Below are 22,955 nucleotides of genomic sequence, written 5' to 3' on the forward strand. Positions count from 1 at the left end.
AGTTGGGCGCCGTTTAAATATAAACCTTAATAAGCTTCGATCATTAATTATTGATCAAAAATTAAAAATATTCATGAAAACTCGTCATTAAAAGCTATCAAATAAATATCAGTTTAAAAAGCTAAAAATAATAAAAAGTGGAATTTTCACGTCATTATCACGCAATAAAAACGTGTGCTAGGAAATTTAATCGACGATGTAGTTAGGATGAACGACGAGGTAAGGACTCTCTCCTTTTTCTCCTCCTCCTATCTCTAGCAAAACGTTATCCTGAAAATATTTACAATTTTACATCTGGTTTCTTCTAACGGGTGATTATAAAATCATGGAATTACTGTAATGCTAGCATTTCTCAATCCTCTGCCCTTATCTGGCGGAAATATAAACATTCCATTACAACAGTCGGTGCCTATCAATGGAATTCGATCATTTCCCATATCTTTTTGATGAAAACTGTCAAATTTTATAAGTATAGGGAGAGGGATTCCAGCCACATCTATAATTAAATGTTCATGTTGGGATCTGATATTGTATTGGCTATAAGGTCACGCTACACAGTGCTAAAATCAACATAATTACTAATTAGGCTATTTAACCACAGTAATTATTTTCACTCCACTTTCCCAGCTGTGATACCGGATACACGCCTCAATATTCATCTCATTATCAGGGCAGCATTAGAGTAGCCAACATCATTGTTCAAGAAATAGTAAATACAACTAATAGTTTAAACGCTTGTAGGTTGTATTATAACAGCTGCTGTACCGCCTTGTTGACAATATTGTGCCACCTTGTTCAATACCACAAACCAATCCTGATTCTCTAAATCAGTCATTACATCAGATCTGTAATCATCTCTCTCTCTCCCCCAATGAAGATGCTCCACCACAATGTACACTGTCCCCCCCCACCACAAGGTACACTGTCCCCCCCACCACAATGTACACTGCCCCCCCCCCCCACAATGTACACTGTCCCCCCCCACCACAAGGTACGCTGTTCTAACAATACCCGCCAGCTGAACGAGAAAGCCCCCAACTAAGAACGGAAGTGATTAGCCCCGCATTTATAATAACTAACAGGGCCCAATAACGCAGGTAAATAACCGCTTATTGTCCATAATTTACAGCACGTGCCTTCCTACAATACATCAGAGGTTGCGGAGCTACAAGCCCCAGGCTACTCTGTATTATAGGCTCAACTTACCCCCTACTCTTGCGGGGCTGGAAGGTTGCTTCCTTTTGTTTAGTGCGGAATCTTAGTTTGTTAACTAGTTTGGAGTTGTACTAGTTTTAAAGTACAATAGCTGTACTCAGTACTGGTAGTGTACAAGGTTCACTTTTAGTTTGTTAACTAGATTGGAGTTGTACTAGTTTAGTACAATAGCTGTACTGGTAGTGTACTAGGTTCGTAGTATGTTCAACACTAACCCCACCCAAAGAAAAGGTTGGGACTGCATCTTATGAATTTTCATATTGACGTACTTAGTGTTTAATCAAGCATTACTATTTACTACTTTAAAAATCGGTAAAATGTTCATTATTTCTTTCAATATTTCTCTGAAACTTTTAACGGAACTGTTCCTTCAGCCCGGTCAACTAGAAAGTCAGGTGATAAACAACTCAAGTTCTGCTGGAGAATGATCCTTCTCCAGATGACCCTGATATGTGTTTACATTGGATCCTCCTTTGTAGGTAAGTCACGTTAAATATCACCCTGTACACTGTATGTGTACAATATTATTTTGTACAGTTCATTTAGAGAGGTTTTAATATGACATTCTCTACGCTTAATGTGAAACTCTTTACTTTTATTGTGACATTCTCTACTAACAATAACATAGAGATTCTTCTCAGGGTACCAAATCTATTTGCGTTGGTCAAGCAAAGACAAAGATTGGCTCCACATACAATCATGATGAAGAATATCTGACTACGAAATGAACCAGAGTCGGAGAAACAAACTATAACATGTTCATTGTTCTTATTATATGAAGCGTGATGACAGTTTGGTAAAGCTAGTAGGCGACTGAACTATGAAGATTACGTTCATATTATTAATGAATTTGCGATGATTTTATCAAGGATTTGAGGAACATTTTGATATGAAAGATTAAACACATTGTATCATAATGATAAAGATATGGTATTGCATATCATTGAATAGTACTGAATATGTAATATTGAATAGCATTGAATAGTATTTAATCACCAATATTACACATAAAACACTGTTTTTTGTTCATTTGTAAAGAAACTTAATAAAGTAACTTTCATAATAGTATCAAAATGCTGGCTACGTTTAGCGAGCCCAGCTTGCTTTGGTTTCTTTGTTATGGTGACCAAAATATTATATCCAACCTCTACAGAGTAATGGTAACGATAAAGTCTGCTATAAATCGTTCAAGTTTAAATTGCACAATTCACCGGTTGAGACAGCGTTATATTTCCAATAATAAAACTTTAAAACAGCTTTATATTTCCAATAATACACTTTAAAACTTTAAACACCCACCACTTTGACGAGCCGCTCAATGACCTTCTCGGTGACATTCATCCTGGCTATCATCTCTTGTTCCCCCTCTATCTCTTCCTCTACCTGTGAGATGTACCAGTCTACCAACTCCTTCTTCTTTAGTGCCCCTTCTTCACTATCTGACACAGAGGTTGAGATTTAATAAACATTTAAAAAAAGGTTTTTTTTAATAATTAAAAAAAAGATGCTGGACCTTGTGGCCCACGAGATGATAACATGAAATGCTTTGCCTGCCTCTGGGTTAATAAACGTGTGTATCTGACTTGTTGATAATAGTGGAGGGGTAGTTTGACACGTGACATAGTGACAGCGATTAGCCGATCAAGTTCCTGTATCACTGTCACGAAATACAAATAAAATGGGTTGTCTTCGTAACACGTCTTCTAAGTCGCCGAGTATGGGGGGGGGGGGGGGGGGGGGGCGAGTATTACCTTTATTCTTCTCCTGGTCCTCAAAGTCCCTCATACGTTGTATCAGCATGTTACTTATCTTCCTGTAGTCCTCGAAAGTTATCCTGAGTTGTTCACCCTCCTCTCCATCCATCGCATCGTCTGTAGAATATAATGTGTTAGGTATGATAGTAAAGTTGGTGTTTTACAAAAACTGCAAAATGACTGCAAGGAGCCGAAACGCAAGAATTACGTGAGTTATATTTGTGCTGTTCGGTGGGCTCTTGTTCCAGTCACGTGTTATGGTTGATATCACGTGACTGTCATATTATCAGTTATTTGGAGACGGTCGGGATATTACGGCAGGTTGAACTGTATAGTATTGAACTGGTGCTACGTGGTTATGGCCGGAATTCTTGTCAAATTTTTATCACATTCAGTAGACCCACTCGTTGGATTGACCATGATAATTTTCCGGGTTAGAACTGTTTACAAAACCCCGTCTAATCCCACTTATTATTTACACGTCATGTTGATTGTTTAGTTTTAGTCCAGTACTAAGTACTGAGTACAGGGCACTGAAGCATCTTATGGGGACAAAGTCTGAGTGTCCAAACTCTTAAAACTTAGCAGCTGGAATCTGAAGACACTTTACAGGCTTGAGTCTTGACTGCAACTGACGATGTGAAGGTTTGACAGCTGATGCATTTTATAATAAACGTGACATTGAAAATAGAGTAATACGGAGGAAATCCTTGAAGGGTTTTTAAACAATAACTAAATATAGTAACAGTTTAAACGTAACATAACCAGCATACCACGTAACATGCTACATGTCACCACCTTTTACATTTAACTTATAACTTTTTTATTAATTTATTTGTTTCGAACATTATAGTTCTTGAATTTTATTCTTATTACGTACAATGTACACGCTACATTATTAACTGATAGCCATTACTTTCTAGGGTGACACGTCCGCTTAAGTTTCTTGAATAAGTTTCTTCCCTCCACAAAGATCACAAAATAAAAATAACTGATCTCGTTGACAAAAATTGGATGGAGCATAAATGGCATTTCAATGTTTTCCATCACTCTACAATTCTACAGCCTAGCTATTTCGTAGACCATGAATACTAAGTAGATATTGATCGTAGATATCACTTTCAGAGTAAATTAACATTCTTCGTTTATTATGAATATAAAGCACGATTTTGGAGTTTAGGGTCTACTACGGAATAGAATAGCTATAACATGTATGTTATAATGTATAAGCCATTCAACTGTAACAGAAAGTTAGCTAAGATAACGGGTTCATCACGATACATAAATTGAATCATGATCCGTTTTGTGGCTTATATTACTGCTGCTTAAATAAACATGTTTGAGATTTCGGCTAATCACATCAGTGGCTTACAAAGCATAATGTTAATTAGCAAAAGAATTGTTTGTTTGTTCCGAAAATGCTTAAGGACAAAAAACGCTAATTTCCACTAATTTCCGTTAATTTCCTTGTCCTTTTTGAACTCTATGAGATAATGGGACATTAGCTGACATTTCACCTTTCCTCCCCCAAACATCAGTGAAAAATAAATAAAAATGATCGACGTTTCAGCATAAGCACACCTTACATGCTTTTTTACTTCCTATAATTGGGTGAAATCTGAGTGAAACCATCGTAATTTGTAACTTTAGCTGGAGGCCAATGAGTGCCGAAGCGCTGAATATTTTCATTTAGTCTTCACCAGTTATTTGCCTTGTTTTACTTTGTCAGTCGAGAGCCGTGATGCTTCCTACTAAACACTACAAGATACGTTTGAATAATTCAGTCGACTTTGACAACTCTGAAGCAGGTTTTTACTTCTCAACTATCAGCCCGGCAAGAAACATTATTCGCCAGTGAATCTTGCCCCTAATATAAACTAAGCAAAATGAGATAGACACAGACATGGAAAACTAGCCACTGAAATTGACTATCAGTTCTTATCTTATCTAACTGATAAGCGCTGAACTAGAGTGTTCGTTTTCCAATTCCTCGTGTGATTGAAAGTCTCGTGTGACATGGTTTCGATACTTGCCGCAGTTAAAAAGGGTAGGAGTAATTACCCGCTGATTCAAAACCCGCATTAGGTGAGCAATTCTATTCGGAGTACCCTCACGTATCCAATAGTATTTTATACAATAATCTTATAATGAGTTCTTTCTCGTGGATAATTAAGTCATTATTAGGCACCACATTCCATGATCGTAAGGTCCGAACACTGACTATTACACCTCATCACTCCCGTCTTGAACCACTTTCAATTTTTATTTAAATCGTTTTAGAAATTAACCCTTGTTAACTCCGCAACACACCTGCCTATTATATTTGATAACACGCATAACATTGTCGTATGAAAGTATGAACTCCCTCTCTACAGTCCAAACAGACCCTGCAAACAGTGCCCCCCACCCCTAATAATATTACAGTATAACATTTCAGCGAATCTTACCCCGCTAACCCAATTATGGTTATTACTCATACAGCTTCATATACAGAGAGAGCGTCAGAGCCAGTCCCGTTACTATTTCCCTTTTTTAATTATGTCGCATTAGTGGTACAATACCATCAATTAAACCACTTACCACCGGCCGATTTTTATAAAATTTGCTTATTGGCTTCGTCAGAGTTTTGTCGGCACTATACCGAAAAAACCAGTCCCGTAACTCTTACCGTTTTTTTGTATAACCGTTCGGAAATTTCAAACACACACACACACACACACACACACACACACACACACACACACACACACACACACACACACACACACACACACACACACACACACACACACACACACACACACACACACACACACACACACACACACACACACACACACACACACACACACACACACACACACACACACACACACACACACACACACACACACACACACACACACACACACACACACACACACACACACACACACACACACACACACACACACACACACACACACACACACACACACACACACACACACACACACACACACACACACGGATTTCTTGAGATTATTAAGGTTAAATTAAAATTCATTATCAGCATTACGGTTGTTGTTGCGCTTTGATTTCCTTAGTCCCGTTATATTGTATAACATAAAGTTAGACCATTCGTCTGCAATCATAAAGCTTTTAGAAGTGCCGTTCAAGGTAGTTCAGTTAATTCATGTTAAACCGACACTTATTAGCAGAAAAATAGTGAATGGCTCATAAAAATATATAAATGAATTAAGAATACTTGAACCCATATTTGATATCTGTAATAACTGATACTAAGTGGAAACATAATACTAAGTGTTGTAATTAGTTTAATATATGTTATTATACGAAAAGTGGACCAAACGGAACTAAACTGGTTGGATTATGATAAATCTAAGATGAGTCTGTGCGATATTTGGAGTTTCACGGGGTGATCCCCTGGATTTAGATTAATTAATCTTGCATGTGTATAATTATATTGCCTAGATAGTGCGGTATCTCGAGATTAAAATACCCACGTGACCGTTACGCTATAAGCTTATACACAATACAGTGAGAAGTAGCTAGGTCATTATGAGTATAGTCACAGTTATACTGTTTAGATACTTAGCTACATATAACTACATAATATAACTAAGCTACATATAACTAAGCTACATATAACTAAGCTACATATAACTGACACTCGACACTCTTCTTGCTTCTCACATAAAATAGATGAGGTATAGTGAGCCTTCAATTGCTCATGTTGTCTTATAATGGAACACTGTCTTTATCCTATATAATGATACTGTTAATGTTATCATATATAATAATTAAGTTAATGTGCTTCAAAACTCACATAATATAATGTATAAAATCATTACTTAACTTACATAGTAACCGACACCATAGACTTTGTGTAAAAATATTTCTAATATTTCTCTCGTTCAAGCCTTGATTTGGTGAGGTGCCTTACACGAATACTAAATGCATACCAACGTTACACAAGTCACGAGGCACCTGTACCAAGGTCACGAGGTACCTTTACCCCACTAAATTTTTATCACACACTATCGCTCTATTGTCTTGCAGAGCCTACATTTCGTGTTGTTATTATATATCGTGCGCCATCTTTATTGACAATTACTCAGTCTTTCTTTATATAATTCTCATGAAATTTATTTGACAGCATCCGGATTTTTATACAATTAATATCACAATCACGATATAATTTAAGGTTAAACATGATAGTGTTTCACATACGTAATCAGCCGAGGGGGAGCCGGGAGGGGGGTTTCCAAATGATTACGCGTGTAATTTGGACACAATAGCTATGTGTAAAACTGATTACGGAGGGGGGAGGAAGTTAAAAATTGTTCAAAAAGTGATTACATAATATGTGAACGACCCCCTACAGCCTGACACGGTCAATACTAGACGACCAAAATGCCTCCTTCACGACAGGAAAATATTTTTGAGTGTCACAAACCGTTTCCAAGTAATTTGGCGTGATTCCAAGTAGTTTGGTTTCCTAATTCCCATTCTCATGCTATGCCTACTATGTTGACGACAGTACTGCGACAGTAGACTTACTTAGATAGTTGGGTTGTTTCTTCCTCCCTTTTATATGTTTTGAAGTGGAGTTATCTAGTTTATCTTTTGTCCTAGTGTATACCCTTGTAATCACGTCATGCTACAATTTCTCAATTGGCAGAGCTATCGTAAAGTCAAGCGTGAGTTTTAGACATTGTAGTGTTTAGTAGGGAGCATCACTGCTCTCGACTGACAAGGTGAAACAAGGCAAATAACAGATGAGGACTAAATGAAAATAATCGACGTTTCGGCACTCATTGGCCTTTTACTAAGATAAGAGATTATATATTACTAATTACAAGGGTCTCACACATCAATGTGGTTAGCGCATAATTGGGCTGCAATCCTTGACAGGCCTGTAATTACCCAATTTTAAATGAACGATATCTCATTCTACAGAATGATGAGAGCGTAAACAGAATGCTTCCCGGAATCAGCACAATGAAGGGAACAAGAGGCTGTTGGAATTTCAATTATTCATCTTCCACCCGTAGTCCCTACATAATTGTATTATAACTTAACCTCTTGTTTGGATGTAGTTAGTCCAAACAAGAGGGTAAGTGTTACCTCCTAGCCTAATCTCCGCCTTAATTTGTTACTATTTTAAACTATTTATAGCCAAGTTAGGGTCCACTTTACGACTTACATGCTTGTTTTCGTTCCTGTAATAATTTATTCACGTGCTCTAATTCGACACGCAATATAGTTCGACAACTTAAGTTCGCCAGATATCACCCCTGTCGAACTTCGGTACGTGTCGAACTCGAGTCCAGGCTAGGTAGCGTACTCTAGTTCGACAAATAGTTTCTGCTTGTGATCTAACGGCTATTGCCGAGTCCTTATCATAGGATCACAGGGTTTAATGGCAGATAAAACAATCTTCTGAAATCTGGAAACCAGCGGTTAGAAATTCCAGAACCTTTCAGTATAGTTTTAATTCCCCTGTCGGTTCTGGTCTAACTAACAGGAAAATAGATTGATATCCGACTGTTTCCGGTTCAGCAGCCAAATCTCTAGACCGGTACGAGGTTACTAGTCGTTAGTGATAATATAAAGTGTGGTATGAGGTAGATATTTATATAGCGTACTCTATTATCTAGATCTATAAAACGGAGTACGAGTTACCACGATAGTCTACAAATCTGCTAACTAACAATTGAGTCTGATGTCAATTAAATGTCCATAGATATGGATTATAGAAATTACATTCACACAATATAGTCGAACAGCATGAGAAAAGTGGAAAACAAACAAACGAATACATTGTTTCGTTTGCTCGTAAAGGTACTAAAGGATCGTTGCTTGAGTCGGAGATTTCAAAACTCTAGTTCGACAGTCGAAGTTATCTTGTCGAACTTTACTACGTGTCGAACTTGAGTCCAGGTAGCGCACTTTAGTTCGACAGAGTCGAACTTTAGGGTTTGTTGGACTACAGTACGTGTCGAACTTGAGTACGTGTACCGTAATAATTGAGCTTGCATACTTATTAAGATCATTTTTAATTAGTAATCTTTATTTACCGATGTGAGCTACATAACCCAATCAGCTTAAGGTTAAAGCAGCGATCAATCAAAAACAATTAATGTTACTAACTTCCTTTTTTAAGTACCTCTAGTTAGTCCATCATTATAATAAATATATGGCGGAGAATTTTAAAATCCTCCAAATTTGGTTTACCAAATTAAATTTAATACTTTATCGGAGCCCAGCCATGAAAAATTCAGCAAAGGCCGGGAAACTTCCAGACTCTGAATCTACATAAGAGTATAAGGCTTCGAAGGTCACTCAGATTATTTATGTTGTTTAGCCTTGTCAGCTAAAATTGACGCCCGACATCACTGTAAAATGAACACATCACACACCTCTAGTTTTAATGTAGACGTTTAGTGTTCAGACGCCAATTTTATTTGATTTCACTTTGATTAACTTAAATGGTCTGACAGCAAAAGCGTTTAAATTTTAACCACCGATGTCTGCCTTATTTTTTACCGGGGCACAGTTTATTTATGTCCGAGCAATCTGGCCATTACCAATCGTTGTCAATCATCGTCACCAGTGAACTTAACAGCATCTGACATTTTCTATTTCTTTCTAGCACCTGTAACCTGTTCACTTCGTTTTCTCACTAATTCTAAGGGCTCCTTACGATTTCTGATTTATTTGGTTCTTTAAGATTAAAGGAACAATTTATCCCACCACGAAAAATCTACTTAGATTATTAGATTCTACAATGACACAATGTACGGGTTCTAAGCCTGCGTATGTTGATGCGTAATTCAGTTCACAACAGATAGTTGAACCAGATGAAACTTCATAAATGTATCTGTTACCAGAATCGCATGTGTTACCAAGTTACAAACCTCCACCCTCCGCATGCGTTACAAACCTCCACCCTCCGCATGCATTATAAACCTCCACCCTCCGCATACGTTACAAACCTCCACCCTCCGCATGCGTTACAAACCTCTACCCTCCGCATGCGTTACAAACCTCCACCCTCCGCATGCGTTACAAACCTCCACCCTCTGCATGCGTTACAAACCTCCACCCTCCGTATGCGTTACGAACCTCCACCCTCCGCATGCGTTACAAACCTCCACCCTCCGCATGCGTTACAAACCTACACCCTCCGCATGCGTTACAAACCTCCACCCTCCGCATGCGTTACAAACCTCCACCCTCCGCATGCGTTACAAACCTCTACCGTCCGCATGCGTTACAAACCTCCACCCTCCGCATGCGTTGTAAACCTCCACCCTCCCCAGGCGTTACAAACTCCCACCCTCCGCATGCGTTACAAACCCCCACCCTCCGCATGCGTTACAAACCTCTACCCTCCGCAAGCGTTACAAACCTCCACCCTCTGCATGCGTTATAAACCTCCACCCTCCGCATGCGTTACAAACCTCCACCCTCCGCATGCGTTACAAACCTCCACCCTCTGCATGCGTTATAAACCTCCACCCTCCGCATGCGTTACAAACCTCCATCCTCCGCATGCGTTATAAACCTCTACCCTCCGCATGCGTTATAAACCTCCAGTCCTCCGCATGCGTTATAAACCTCCACCACCTGCACCCCAGACTCAGAGTTATGTAAGAAGCACTGTATTGTCCCACTTCAATACAGCACATTTGTAATCTGTTCGGACAGTATAATTCCCTTTTAATTACATGTTGGACCTTGGGACTACTCCCGTGGTATTTCTGATTTGATGTCACCGTGCCAATGGCACTGAAATGAAGTATGTTCATATTATCAGTCTACGATACTAGTTGCATGTGATATATTTTTGTTAAAATGTCAGTCCAGGCAAACTTTACAGCCTGCAGGTTTCCAAAATCATGGACTTGGCAAATTTCCATCTCTTTCGCGTTTTGTAGTTTTAAATATTCAAATACTATGTAAAATTTCTACACATTAATGATTATCAGTAACGAATTAAGGTTTCATAATTTAATAACACGACACCTTAAAATACCCTTCAACAGAAAACGGGGTTCAATATTCTAGTCACATTCTGTGCCAAATATTTCTAATTATTGAATAATCGAATATTAAACGTGATATTCCTAATTATTCGTTACCTTTTATTTTTTGTCAGTTGTCACGATTGAGCAGGATTGTAGCCGGATACCATATTATTAACTTTAACTTTAAGGGAGCGTTCACATATTAGTATTACAAGTTTTTGGCCATGTTTACCCCCTCCCCAACTCCGTCAGCAACTATCTGCATAAAGCGACCCCCCTCCCTCTTCTCCATTAGAGTACAATGTTGTAAGTTATACAGAAATAATAACTTACAACATTCCGTACAATATCTTGGTGGGACACGTGCAGACTCAGTAGCCAAGAAGTAAACATGAAGCTCTCTGCTCTTACAATGGGGACGGAATGCTCGATTGTATCGGTTTAAATACATCCAAATAAGGAGAAAACATTGCCTGGTCGAAACATGTCTCTGAGTAAATAGCTGCCCGTAGCTTCATCACAATCACATCAAACTAGGAATACAGTCGCCTGATGCTAACATGTTTACTGCCCCCCCCCCCCCCCCCCCCTGCCCCGACTGGCGACTGCTGAAGTAATATGCGAATGCTCCCCAACCGTATACACCTAATACATTTACTATTATTTATCACCGATTGTTTTAGTCCAGGGTAACAGCACCTGATATGGCAGAGCTAGAGGGGGCCAAATACCACCCCGTAAACCATGGTCCTCCCATCACCATACCAGACCCACCCGCCCGGCCCACGTGGGCAGGGGCCGTTATCAAGGACCAGAGTTTGTGGTTCAAGTGTGGATATGGGCCTCTCAAGCTCAAGTTGAACCCTGTTGTCACTATAATGAGTGTGGTTATTATTGTGGCGTTTATTCTGTGGTGCGTCCTAGAATCTGCCCGTAAGTTTCTTTATCTTTTTGTTCAACTGCTCATTGATTCTAGAGAACTGTTCCGAAGAGAAACCTATCTCTATTATCATACATATGAAAGTAGACCTATTCAAAGATGTTACAGTAGGGCCAGTAAAGAAAATGCTCATATCTTCAGACGCATTGGTATCGTTCAACACGGCCAAGACCTGGATAACAATGACCTTTACTTGGCTATATGTTGGTTCCCAGGACGTGTGGGCTCTGGTTATCATTGCTATCTACTTTAGCAAGTACGGCAATATGAAACTAGGTACGTTACATTGGCATTGTGAGCTACGTGTTAGCTGTTGGTTTCTTTCGTTGTAAAACTATGATGTGTCATTGTGTAGTGGGATTATCACCACTGCGCAAGCTTGGAAAAATGCCAAAAGTTCCATGATGAATGAAGATGATCTCCAAACATAAGTCTTGGCAGGAATGGCTGAAAACTTTTCCAAGTAAATATTCTCAAAACCACTTCAGGACAGGACGACGAAGTACCCGAGTATAACGATGCAACATGGTTCTGTATGTTGTACGCATGTGGTATCGGAGTCGGTCTCTTCTTCTTTGGTGTAGCGGAGCCAATATGGCACTACGCCTACCCTAACAGATATAACGCCGACAAATACATGCCTGACAATGAGGTGGCTCAGCATGCCATAAATCTGACCCTCTTCCATTGGGGTATCCACGGCTGGGTGGTGTATGCCATGGTGGCCATTCTTTTAGGGTTTCTGACATTCAGAAAAGGAATGCCCATGACAATGAAATCGTGTTTTTACCCATTGATCGGAAATAGAATTTATGGATGGCTGGGTGATGCCATCGACATCTTCTCGATCCTGACTACTTTGTTTGGAGTATGCACTTCTCTGGGGCTGGGAACTATGCAGGTTAACAAAGGTTAGTACTTTATTGTAGAACCTTATGTACAGTTAGAAGTTACATAGTTATAAGTTGCAAAGTTAGAAAATGAGCACAGTTATTGCTACGAAGCAACATACCAAAACACCCATTCCCAGGATTGAACTTCCTGAACCCAGACATTGAAGTGGGCACTAAAAACCAGGTCATCATAATCTGGGCTATCACCGCACTGGCCACCACATCTGTACTAACGGGTATTGGTATGGGTATCAGGAGGTTATCTGAGATCTGCTTCTCTCTTGGAATGGTAATCATGATGATGGTGCTCTTCCTTGATGACACGTGGTATGAAAGTTACACATTTTATGGAGTTTTATTCGAAATATTTAGAAGCATTTTTCAAGTTCTCGTAACTCGTAAGCTAAAAATCTAAAGAAACTCTCGAAATTCTGGACCGAAGACAACCATCATCCACGCGAATTGCAGTCCAATACATACACTCATGCCCATGGTACGACATAAAGAGGATAACCTCTTTTTTTCTATGAAATTTCATCACCTCTTCTCTCTTTCTCTCAGGTATCTACTGAACCTGTTCTGCCAAAGTCTCGGTTACTACTTCCAATGGATCATACAGCTCGGGTTCCATTGCGATGCCTTCGAACTGAGCACCAAATCATACGGTGCTCGAGATAGAGGTTTGATGATTTATTATACTTTTAATTAAAAACATCATTGTTTGTGTTAAAGATACCTTAACTCCTCGTACTGAAGCTTCACAGTAACAAGTTTTTGAAGTAATAAAGGTATTTCAAAGGTACAGCCCGAAACGATGAGAATGATACAAGATATGAAAAGGATCCAAACTAAAACCACAATATCTCCAGGTAGAGAGTTTGACGACGGAGAAGGAGATGGACCTGCGGGATGGATGGATGCGTGGACTATCTTCTACTGGGGCTGGTGGATCTCGTGGTCTCCTTTTGTTGGGATGTTCATTGCTAAGATATCTCGGGGCAGAACTATCCGAGAGTTCATCAACGGTAGGTAGAGGTTCACCTCTTTATCAAACGGTGTTGCTTTGTGCTGATTACATTACATGTGTAAGGAGGCAGGGCAGAATTTCCATTATTTAGGAAACGGGCAAAACTACAAGTTATTTTGGATATTAAACGAAAATTTTGGAGTAGCCTAATTATATAAAACACACCCTCTAAGGTACACCCTCTAAGGTACACCCTCTAAAAAACACCCTCTAAAATACACCCTCTAAAAAACACTCTAAGGTACACCCTCTAAAATACACCCTCTAAGGTACAATGACGGCTCCAGTAATGTACAGTTTCTTGTGGCTCGTTATATTTGGAGGTGCAGGAATCAGGACAGAGAGGCTGGCAGCTGGACAGGGACTTTGCTGTACTTCCTGGAACTCTACTGTCTTAAATTGGGACCCAGTTACGGTAAGTTACAACTAGTTACCACTAGTTACCATTAGTTACCATTAGTTACCATTAGTTACCATTAGTTACCATTAGTTACCATTAGTTACCATGAGTTTCCACTTTTCACAACTTGTAACCATCTGTTACCATCATTAGATACGGTTGATTACCCTTTCTTAGTAGCACTCAAATATGGCGCACAGAAAACAGGAACATTTTAACGACTGTCTTAGTCAGTATGTTTCTTAGTTTACACCTTACACGACGTTTAATTGTCTAAATATGTACAGGAACTTAAAATTATAACGCAGAATAAAAATTGTAACGTTGAAAATCTCTCAGTTTGCAGTTCAAACAACGAGCTGGTCTGTCTCTAAAACAGGGCTGAAGGTCTGTAATGGTGTAGACGAATCAGCAGCTTGCGGAACGTGCGAGTGGAACTTAGTGGAAGCTTTTGTCACCGCCCAAGATGAGCCGCCAACTTTGAGGGGTGTCGTGGATTACATTAGTGAGAACCAGAGATGGTTGGGGAAATACAAATCAGAAACAGACAGGTTAGTTTATTCTAAATTAATTAATTAATTGAATTTATTTTCAAATTTAGTTCAATATTCCCCCTGACGTTCCCGTATCTGATAAACACTGTCAAGAATCAGCATTATAGTTAAACTATGTTCCTCTGAAAATAACTCCAACAGGAGTTTTGCTAGATTGTCGTGCATGCCTAGCGAGGAGATGTGGTTTGCGAACATCTCAACTTACGGTGACATGGGGCCCTTTTTGTGCATAACCTCCCTTGTTGCCCTCATTCTTTACTTCGTTACAAGTTCTGATTCAGGTTATTAAATATCTTATGTTAGGAAATGTTTGGTCGAAATTTGATGTTTTAAAAAGTATGTCCGTTTTGCTTTACAAGATGCTTCCATGACTCAAAATTAGATCCGCTTTATAACGAACTTCCGTAAAAACCACCAAAAACAGCCCGATATCATCTCAGGTAGTTTAGTTATAGACATCATGTCCGCTAATGGAGATCAAGATCCGCCCGCCCTGCAGAGAGTGTTCTGGGCTCTGATAGAAGGTGGTACCGCTACCGCTCTGCTTGTAGCCGGGGGTTCTGACTCCTTGAAAGCTCTACAGGTACGTTACAGAGCAATGGGTATTGGGACAGCTTACTTTGGTTCTTAGGGCTTTAAGGTAGATTATTAGATTAAAACCTCACTTTCAGACTGCGAGCGTAGCTGCAGGACTCCCTTACACCATTATTCTGTGTTTTGTCTGTGTTTCCACCTGGAGAGCACTTGCTATGGAAGCTGGGGACTTGAACCCGTATGGTCCTGACTTTGCGGTATCTCTGGTGGACCCCTTCTCTCAAATGAGACCCAAACTTTGGCTCGGAGTCATTAAGAACGCGTTCTTAACGTGAGTTATTATCAGGCTGTTGATCAACATTTAGTGTAGTTATACTTCTATATCTGCAGTTTCATGTCCAAGGTATAATGATGACATAAAATATAAATGCTACGCGTTAATCCAGATGTTTTCGAGTGGTTACATACTAGGTTTCAAATATTCAGAATAATATAAGTTAAACTGACGATATAATCCACTTTCAGGCCCTTCACGCTGTACAGAACCATGAAGACCCACAAGATGGGTGCCATGATTCCAGCCATCGCGTCAGCAATTTGCTGGGCCGGCTGGATAATAATCATGATACTTGAAATAGTCTACCTCACCAACCCCACCATCAAGCTCAACGGGATATATTCTCTTGCCTGGGTCCTTTACTTAGGGTTTGTGACCGTGGTTACAGCTGCTAGGGTTAACATCCGTAACCACTACGGTATCCATGGCAATCCTATCGAGGATTTCTTCGCAGTATTGTTCATGTACCCGAGTGTAATGGTACAGTTGGAGCTTGTGAGTGAGGAGGGAGGGCTTGCTCCTCTTATGCCGGATAACAGGAACCCTCAAATCTCAGAATTTACAAACGGCAAGAACCACGAGGCGGCTGTTTAAATGGCGAGATGGCGGTATAGATGGTGATATTTAATGTGGTCTCAGTGAATGGCTTAGTGAATATCACAATTTATACAACATTATATAATAAGAAATAATTCTTATTTCTTGGTCGATTGCGTCTAGGTGCTGCCCGAATTGGTTCAATCACGAACTCCCCTTACTATTATTCTTTGCAATTGATGACAATGTCGTCGTTTTTAATACACTATGGACTTTTATCTTTTATCTTATTCCAAGTAATGTGTCTACTGTCTAGGAGTAGGGTTGACGGTTGTACGAGAATATTTATTGATATCATTTGTTTGAGTTTTGAGAAATTAAATTGAGAATTCTGTTTAACTTGAATTCTATATAATTTCGACTTAATTCTGTATAATTTCGAATCATTATACTTAAACAGTTGTCTGTACTGTACTTGATAATCAATAATGTCGCTTAATAGCGAACACAGCCCCGGATAATACCAGCAATACCAGACAAGGATTACCTCCCTGTATTATAATAATACCGTACAAAGCTGATTTGTGAAATAAAACTTTGGCATGATTCCAAATTGCAGTCCACTAACCTGTTTGTTCAGGGACTTCTGGCTCATCCTCCAAGTTAATGTCAGGAGTTTCTACTCGTATAATACTTTTACTGAGTAATCTAAAGGCCTCCTTTACGTGTCCTACCAGAACCTGTTAAAGTAAGATTAGGAAAGTAACTTTATATAAATCCAGTATCACACGTTTAGAACTTTATCGTAGATGATGTTTTGCTCAAAATTTCATAACTTTATGTCAAAAATAAGGCTTAGCAAGGTTCTTTCGCTGTGCTGGCCTACACTAGGCCTACACTAGGCGGGCTTCTATTTCCCACAAATAACTTTTTAAAAAGACCTTACCTCATCCTCGCAAACCATCTTCGCCATCGCCTCACTCAGCCGAATAAGACTCTCCAGCTGTCTGACTGTTATCCTCCAGCTGGCTTTAGACATGGCATTAGCGTCCCTCTGTCGTAACTTCTTATATTCTTCAACCATGAACTCCTGACTTTCTTTGGTGATTCGTGGTTTGAACTTCTTGGCGAATGCTATGTACCTACGTATCTCCTCCTACAAATACTACTGGTTAGATAAAGGCCCGGTAAAATGATTCACTGTCCACTGAAAGGGCAAGATACTTTCTATCTGAAACGAGCCTAATAACAAAATAAAAGATGAGTTCAGGATTGAGAAAGATGAAAACACGACCACCATAAACACCACCCTTACCATGGTGTACTCGCGCTCAACACTCTCTTGCTGTCGTGTGTGAAGATCTACTATTCTTCTAGCAATAGCATAGTCCGTCACCTCGTTACACTCGTCCACCAGCACAAAGAACAAGTCAAATCTGCTCATGATGGGCGCTGAGAGCTGGATGTTTTGCTGAAATTATGGAATATTAGGAGGACGGGAATAAACTTGAACTTCTTATGAAGTGGAATACGACTGTGATAATTCAACAATGATAAAAATAGTTAATATTATTTAATTGATTAAGATGTCGGAAACAAACGACAAACCACCCACCAAGTAGATTTAGCTAACCTGTAACGACTTGCTCCTGTCATACCGGCCTCCGATAGGGTTAGCAGCAGCCAGAATACTAGTCCTAGCATTTAGGACAGCTTTCACTCCCGCTTTTGTAATGGATATTGTCTGCTGTTCCATTGCCTCGTGTATTGCTACCTGGTCTCTAACGTCCATCTTGTCAAACTCGTCTATACAACAGATACCCTGGATAAAATGAGGAGCTCTAAGTTCGCTTGATATGAACAGTATTCTGTTACAATTAATGGAAGCATTTCCGGGACAATATATTCATGAGGTCACGGTATCAGGACTTGACCCCATAATCCATATCACCAAACTGATAAATACTGTAATTATCCCTCTACTAAATCTAGATAAAAACACCACTCACGTTATCAGCCAGAAGTAAGGCGCCAGCCTCTATCACAAACTCTTGAGACTCCTCGTCCCTGACAACCGCCGCGGTTAAACCCGCTGCGGTACTGGCTTTACCCGAGGTGTATACACAGCGAGGCGAGAACTCTGATATCTGTCTGGGAAGATCCTCGGATTATTAATATTGAGAGATCTATTAACAGAAAGTTGTGTGTTTGGTGTGTAAAAATCATACCATCCTTTTTAATCGCCCAAAATATTTTTACTAGTACCTGAATATATACCTAAGTACAATGACTTAAACTAAACTATGAAGAAGAACTAACTTGAGGAACTGACTCTTCGCCGTACTGGGATCTCCCACAATACACAAGTTTATATCGCCTCTCAGACTCGTCCCTTCAATCGTCTTCTTAGCTACTCCCCCAAACAACATCAGCAGTACTCCCTTCTTTATTTCGTCACTTCCTGACGAAGTCACGGTCAAGTTTAATGACATGTTATATGCTCGTAAGGCAGCTAGTGTGGGATGTCATGCGCTGAATATCTGTTCTGACTCCTGGCAGACTTAGGATCCAATTAGTTCTAAACTTATTGTAGTAAGTTCTAAAAATTACCATGGATAGTAGGGAACATAGAGGTAGCCAGGTTCCCGTATATATTCCTGTCTTTGCTCATTTCGTAGATTCTCAACAAGTCCCTCTCCGACACTTGAGCTCGAACGTCCTCCTCTGTCAGCTCCGAATTTGGGTCAATGCCTTGCAGATGTTTGGCAAATTATTAACTTATTAAGAGGAATAGTGAAGATTCTGGATGGCTATTATATTTCAACGATTTAAAATAATTTTGATAATTTATCACTGATGTACCTCCTGTCATTTCGGTCTGAACGGTATTCTCGACACCACATCCAAGGAAAGCCATCCTGTAGCTTAAATCTCGGACACCAAGAGCCTTGAGTCCCACAACTCCAGATGCAGCATTGTCACCTCTGTTACTAGGGCCACGTTCCTGTCGTACACCAGGTGTCGCAAGAGAGTTCACATCGGGCACTACTATCAGCGTTCCTGCGGATTTGTAAGCAATTAGTAGTGTTATGTAGTTTCTTGGGAATTACCTGGCAGTCAACTTACGTATTAAAAACATAAATTGAAAGATCAGTAAAAACTAAAAAGTATATAAATTGTAATAAAAGAGAACCTGTGAAGTCCACTTTGTCGCCAGCCTGACAAGACTCGACAGCCTCAGCTCTCAGAATAACCTCAACACACCGAGGGATGCTGCCCCTCGGTAACTCTGACTGGGTCTCTTGTATTCTGACCTGAAGACAACTTAATTCAAATCGCTGCGTCTGTGCTGGGTATGGGAAGGATTTAAAGCAAGGAATTGGTCATCATAGCAATCTACTCATCACATACCTTCTGGAAGTCCACAAATTTGCTCTGATTGATGTCCAACATGAACTTGATACGATTAGCGCACACAGGGTTCCTGCACACGGCTGGTTGAGTATATTTGAACTGCTGATCAACCCCAGGAATAGATGTTTGACAATCCATGCACACAAATGTTCCGGAAACAAGCTCCGGGTGAACGGGATGAGTTCGGACCACTTGTCCGGATATTTTGGTGAGCTGCCCAACTTTGCTGGTCGTCAATGCTCGAATCCTGGGAAAAGGAAAATGTTTCAGTTCTATAGCTGATAGCAAAGTGATTAGCAAATAGCAGTAGAGTTTACCACATGTACCTTTGTCCTTTTCTACTGTGAAAGTGCTGAGTTGAATTAAATAAGGCATGATTATGATGTGAACCGTGCAACCAGACTGCCTATCTTTTAACCGCATAATATTGCCAACAAGTTCTGCAACTTGATCAGACAATTGAATCCTGAATTGATTCAGAATTCATTACTTCCAATTAAATCTATTATATTACATGTACGGTCGTTAAGTTATCGCACATGCGATAGATTAATTTTGGCGCGAAACAATTCGCGCTTCAATCATCCATAAATACAAGCCGCGCGTTACAGAAAATAACAATTGATCAAAACTGCGACCGATTGCTTCAATGTGGCACCATCCGGCGCGCATTTATGCATTAGTCCCTTAAATTAGGGCCAAACCAAGTTACACGATGTTCGATGTTTCCTTCGTGTACGGTGTCCACCCATTCAATTTCAAAACCTCTTTCACATCAATATCTTATGTTTCGGTAGTATATTTAAAAGTATGGACTGTTGTATCAGAAACATCCGCATCACGTACAAGATATGAGATATCAACAACTTACTTGGTGTGTCCCATAAAGTCTACGAAGCTGATGTAAAACTGTTTCTTTTCTTGCACGCTGCCAGGATGTTCGTTTCGTATGTGTGTAGATAGTGCTTTACACAGAAAGGGGTACACTCTTGGGTATAATTGGAATGTTAGTGGGGGGGGGCCGGGGGGGGGGGGGGGGGGTGTTCAGATTTAGAAGAGCGGAGCCGCAATCGTATGATTATAGCCTACATTGTTTAAATAATTCGAGTTGCATGTTCAGTTAAAGATAACACTCGACATTCGGCACTTGTAAAACAAGCATAAATAGACCGAGAATACACGAAACTGTTTACATCATAGTTTGTAACAAGACGATGTTATTCAGAACCTGTAATATTCATCCTGTATGGTGGTAGCTAGATTTCTATTGTAACTTTCAATATCCTTGAAGCTGATAGTCAGTGTGTTTCTCTCAGGTGCTACTAGTTCTATAACATCGGGAGCGTACTTTGCTTCACCCTCACCGCCAGGCATCTCATATCTGAACCAATCAGTCACTTAATTATTTGATTAAATGTTTGCGTTGTATGAAAAGTTTTCAAATTTTAAATTTTAGATTTAAAACAATATCCCAGACATGATGCGGTAGCTAAGTTATCTTAAGCATCATGTAGCCTCCAGGCTCGACAAACCCCGACAAACCCCGACACACCCCGACGTATCCCGACAAACCCCGTTTGTCGGTGTTTGTCGAGGGGTTTTGCCTCGGGCCCACCGGCTACATGATGCCTTATCTTTGTTTCTGGGGCAAAATTTGTAGTGTTTCCGTTTAATGCAACAAGGAAAAGGCGTTTTATCCTGATAAGGCCTTTTCCTTGTTGCACTAAACGGGAACACTACAAATTCTGCCCCAGAAACATTACAAAAATGCAAATAATAAATAATGTTCAGATCCGGATATTACATTATCTTTGTACTTACTCCTGTAGGAATGACAGGAATAGTCTCTGGCATCGTTCAGCAAGCTCATCTTTAACACGGATTGGTCCCTGTGCTCGGTCTGTTACATCCATCCTAACCCTTCAAAGTTATTATGAGTACACATTATACTTAACTGCGTTTATTTTAACACTTTAATATCAAGTTTTATGATAACAATAGGTTTAAACAAAATTAAACTGTTCGACAGTATACTTTATTTTTGACACAGAGTGAATTATCAACCCAAAGTTAGCAACATCATAAAGAATATCAACTTTAACACAGACACACAGGAATAAATATTTTACAGATCACTCAAGTATTAACAAAAGTTTAATTCGAATGTATTATACAAAATCCCAAGAAATTCTGAAATAAACTCAACGTCTGGTAAGTAAGCAAATCAATCCATTTTGAATACAAAATCCAAAGAAATTCAAAACCATCCAAAATATTTTCTGGAACATTTTCTAATCCATTTTGAAGACTATCTTTCCTTTGGCCCTCCTACTTTTCAGTAGATCAAAACCCTTCTCAACTGCCTCAGCAGTAAAAGGTAACTCCTCAGCTATAACTGGTTTTAAATACTCCTGAACTCCTTCTGAATTTGTCCAGCCATCATCCACTAACTTTGCAAGTTGTTGTAAATCTTCAGGGTTCTGTTTCGCGAGCATCATATGTTGGTTAGCTTTGAAGCCGATGGTGTACATCCGAATCCACATATCCCTACTACCATTGATTGCAACGTACTGTCCATGTTTTTTATCTGCAGTGGCAGGTTTCAGTAATTCCATTGAAATGTTTTTGTAGTCCTCGCCACCCCCACTATTAGTGGCAGCATCATAAATCACATCAAACTGTAATTCAGGGTTAATAGCCCCTGATTCATTAAGACAGTAATCTTTAATAGTCTGCTTAGTGTAATCTATAACATCAGTTGCTCCCAGAGATTTTACAAATTCCTCATTTTTACCACTGCAAACCCCAACAATATCTTTAGCTCCCATAGATTTAGCAACCTGGATCCCAGCAGTACCACACCCACCACTAGCCCCAATTACCAGAACACGATCATCTTTACTAAGTTTACCATAGTCCCTTAATGATTGAAGAGATGTCGAATACGTAGTGCACATTGCCGCAGCTTCCACGAATGAAGCACTTTTAGGTTTGTGAGCCACTCCAGCAAGTGGAGCAATGGTATATTCAGCTAAACTACCATTGAATGTTCCACCATAAACTTCATCTCCGACCTTAAACTTGTCCCCAACCTTATCACCTTTCTCTTCAACAATACCAGCAAAATCAATACCTGTAACGGGCCCTTTTATTGGCCACCCCACTTTGTAGTCGATAGGGTTAATACCTGCTGCTTTTACGCGAACTAGTATGTTGTCTGCTCCACATTTTGGTTTTTTGTAGTCCGATTTAAAGGAGAGGTTACCTCGACTAAAAACAGCAGCTTTCATGTTAGAGAAACCTGAATTTAGTTA

General features: G+C 39.7%; 3 protein-coding genes across 3 annotated transcripts; 1 reads left to right on the forward strand and 2 right to left on the reverse strand.

The window, feature by feature from the left end:
* Window positions 1-33: 33 nt before the first annotated feature.
* On the reverse strand, window positions 34-21,593 carry LOC134811883 (zygotic DNA replication licensing factor mcm6-B-like). Its single transcript, XM_063818994.1, has 16 exons — window positions 21,463-21,593; window positions 20,870-21,022; window positions 20,513-20,629; window positions 19,639-19,888; window positions 19,421-19,541; window positions 19,090-19,287; window positions 18,838-18,978; window positions 18,547-18,688; window positions 18,237-18,378; window positions 17,861-18,049; window positions 17,543-17,698; window positions 17,174-17,383; window positions 16,856-16,967; window positions 2,967-3,086; window positions 2,515-2,654; window positions 34-270 (listed from the first exon to the last, which is right to left on the reverse strand). Exons 1-16 carry the CDS (start codon window positions 21,552-21,554, stop codon window positions 187-189), a joined length of 2,367 nt encoding a protein of 788 aa, XP_063675064.1. The 5' UTR covers window positions 21,555-21,593; the 3' UTR covers window positions 34-186.
* Window positions 11,677-16,684, forward strand: LOC134811882 (uncharacterized transporter Mb0941-like). Its single transcript, XM_063818993.1, has 12 exons — window positions 11,677-11,938; window positions 12,087-12,221; window positions 12,434-12,856; window positions 12,976-13,165; window positions 13,400-13,518; window positions 13,708-13,863; window positions 14,135-14,280; window positions 14,605-14,816; window positions 14,961-15,100; window positions 15,260-15,402; window positions 15,491-15,684; window positions 15,879-16,684. Exons 1-12 carry the CDS (start codon window positions 11,710-11,712, stop codon window positions 16,282-16,284), a joined length of 2,493 nt encoding a protein of 830 aa, XP_063675063.1. The 5' UTR covers window positions 11,677-11,709; the 3' UTR covers window positions 16,285-16,684.
* A 118-nt stretch (window positions 21,594-21,711) lies between the features above and the next one.
* LOC134811884 (uncharacterized) lies at window positions 21,712-22,955 on the reverse strand. The gene has a single exon (XM_063818995.1). It carries the CDS (start codon window positions 22,929-22,931, stop codon window positions 21,933-21,935), a length of 999 nt encoding a protein of 332 aa, XP_063675065.1. The 5' UTR covers window positions 22,932-22,955; the 3' UTR covers window positions 21,712-21,932.

Source organism: Bolinopsis microptera, chromosome 2 (genome assembly GCF_026151205.1).
Source record: "Bolinopsis microptera isolate Bmic1 chromosome 2, MBARI_Bmic_1.0, whole genome shotgun sequence".
Lineage (NCBI taxonomy): Eukaryota > Metazoa > Ctenophora > Tentaculata > Lobata > Bolinopsidae > Bolinopsis > Bolinopsis microptera.

Bases quoted from the DNA above. Each gene is read 5' to 3' on its own strand.
- LOC134811883 (XM_063818994.1), bottom strand. From the start codon at position 21,554: ATGGATGTAACAGACCGAGCACAGGGACCAATCCGTGTTAAAGATGAG. The intron at 19,889-20,512 runs GTAAGTTGTTGA...TCCTTTTCCCAG, and splicing joins GACTTTATGGGACACACCAA to GATTCGAGCATTGACGACCA. The intron at 2,655-2,966 runs GTAATACTCGCC...CCTCTGTGTCAG, and splicing joins GGACCAGGAGAAGAATAAAG to ATAGTGAAGAAGGGGCACTA.
- LOC134811882 (XM_063818993.1), top strand. From the start codon at position 11,710: ATGGCAGAGCTAGAGGGGGCCAAATACCACCCCGTAAACCATGGTCCT. The intron at 11,939-12,086 runs GTAAGTTTCTTT...TCATATCTTCAG, and splicing joins GTGCGTCCTAGAATCTGCCC to ACGCATTGGTATCGTTCAAC. The intron at 13,519-13,707 runs GTTTGATGATTT...CAATATCTCCAG, and splicing joins ATACGGTGCTCGAGATAGAG to GTAGAGAGTTTGACGACGGA.
- LOC134811884 (XM_063818995.1), bottom strand. From the start codon at position 22,931: ATGAAAGCTGCTGTTTTTAGTCGAGGTAACCTCTCCTTTAAATCGGAC.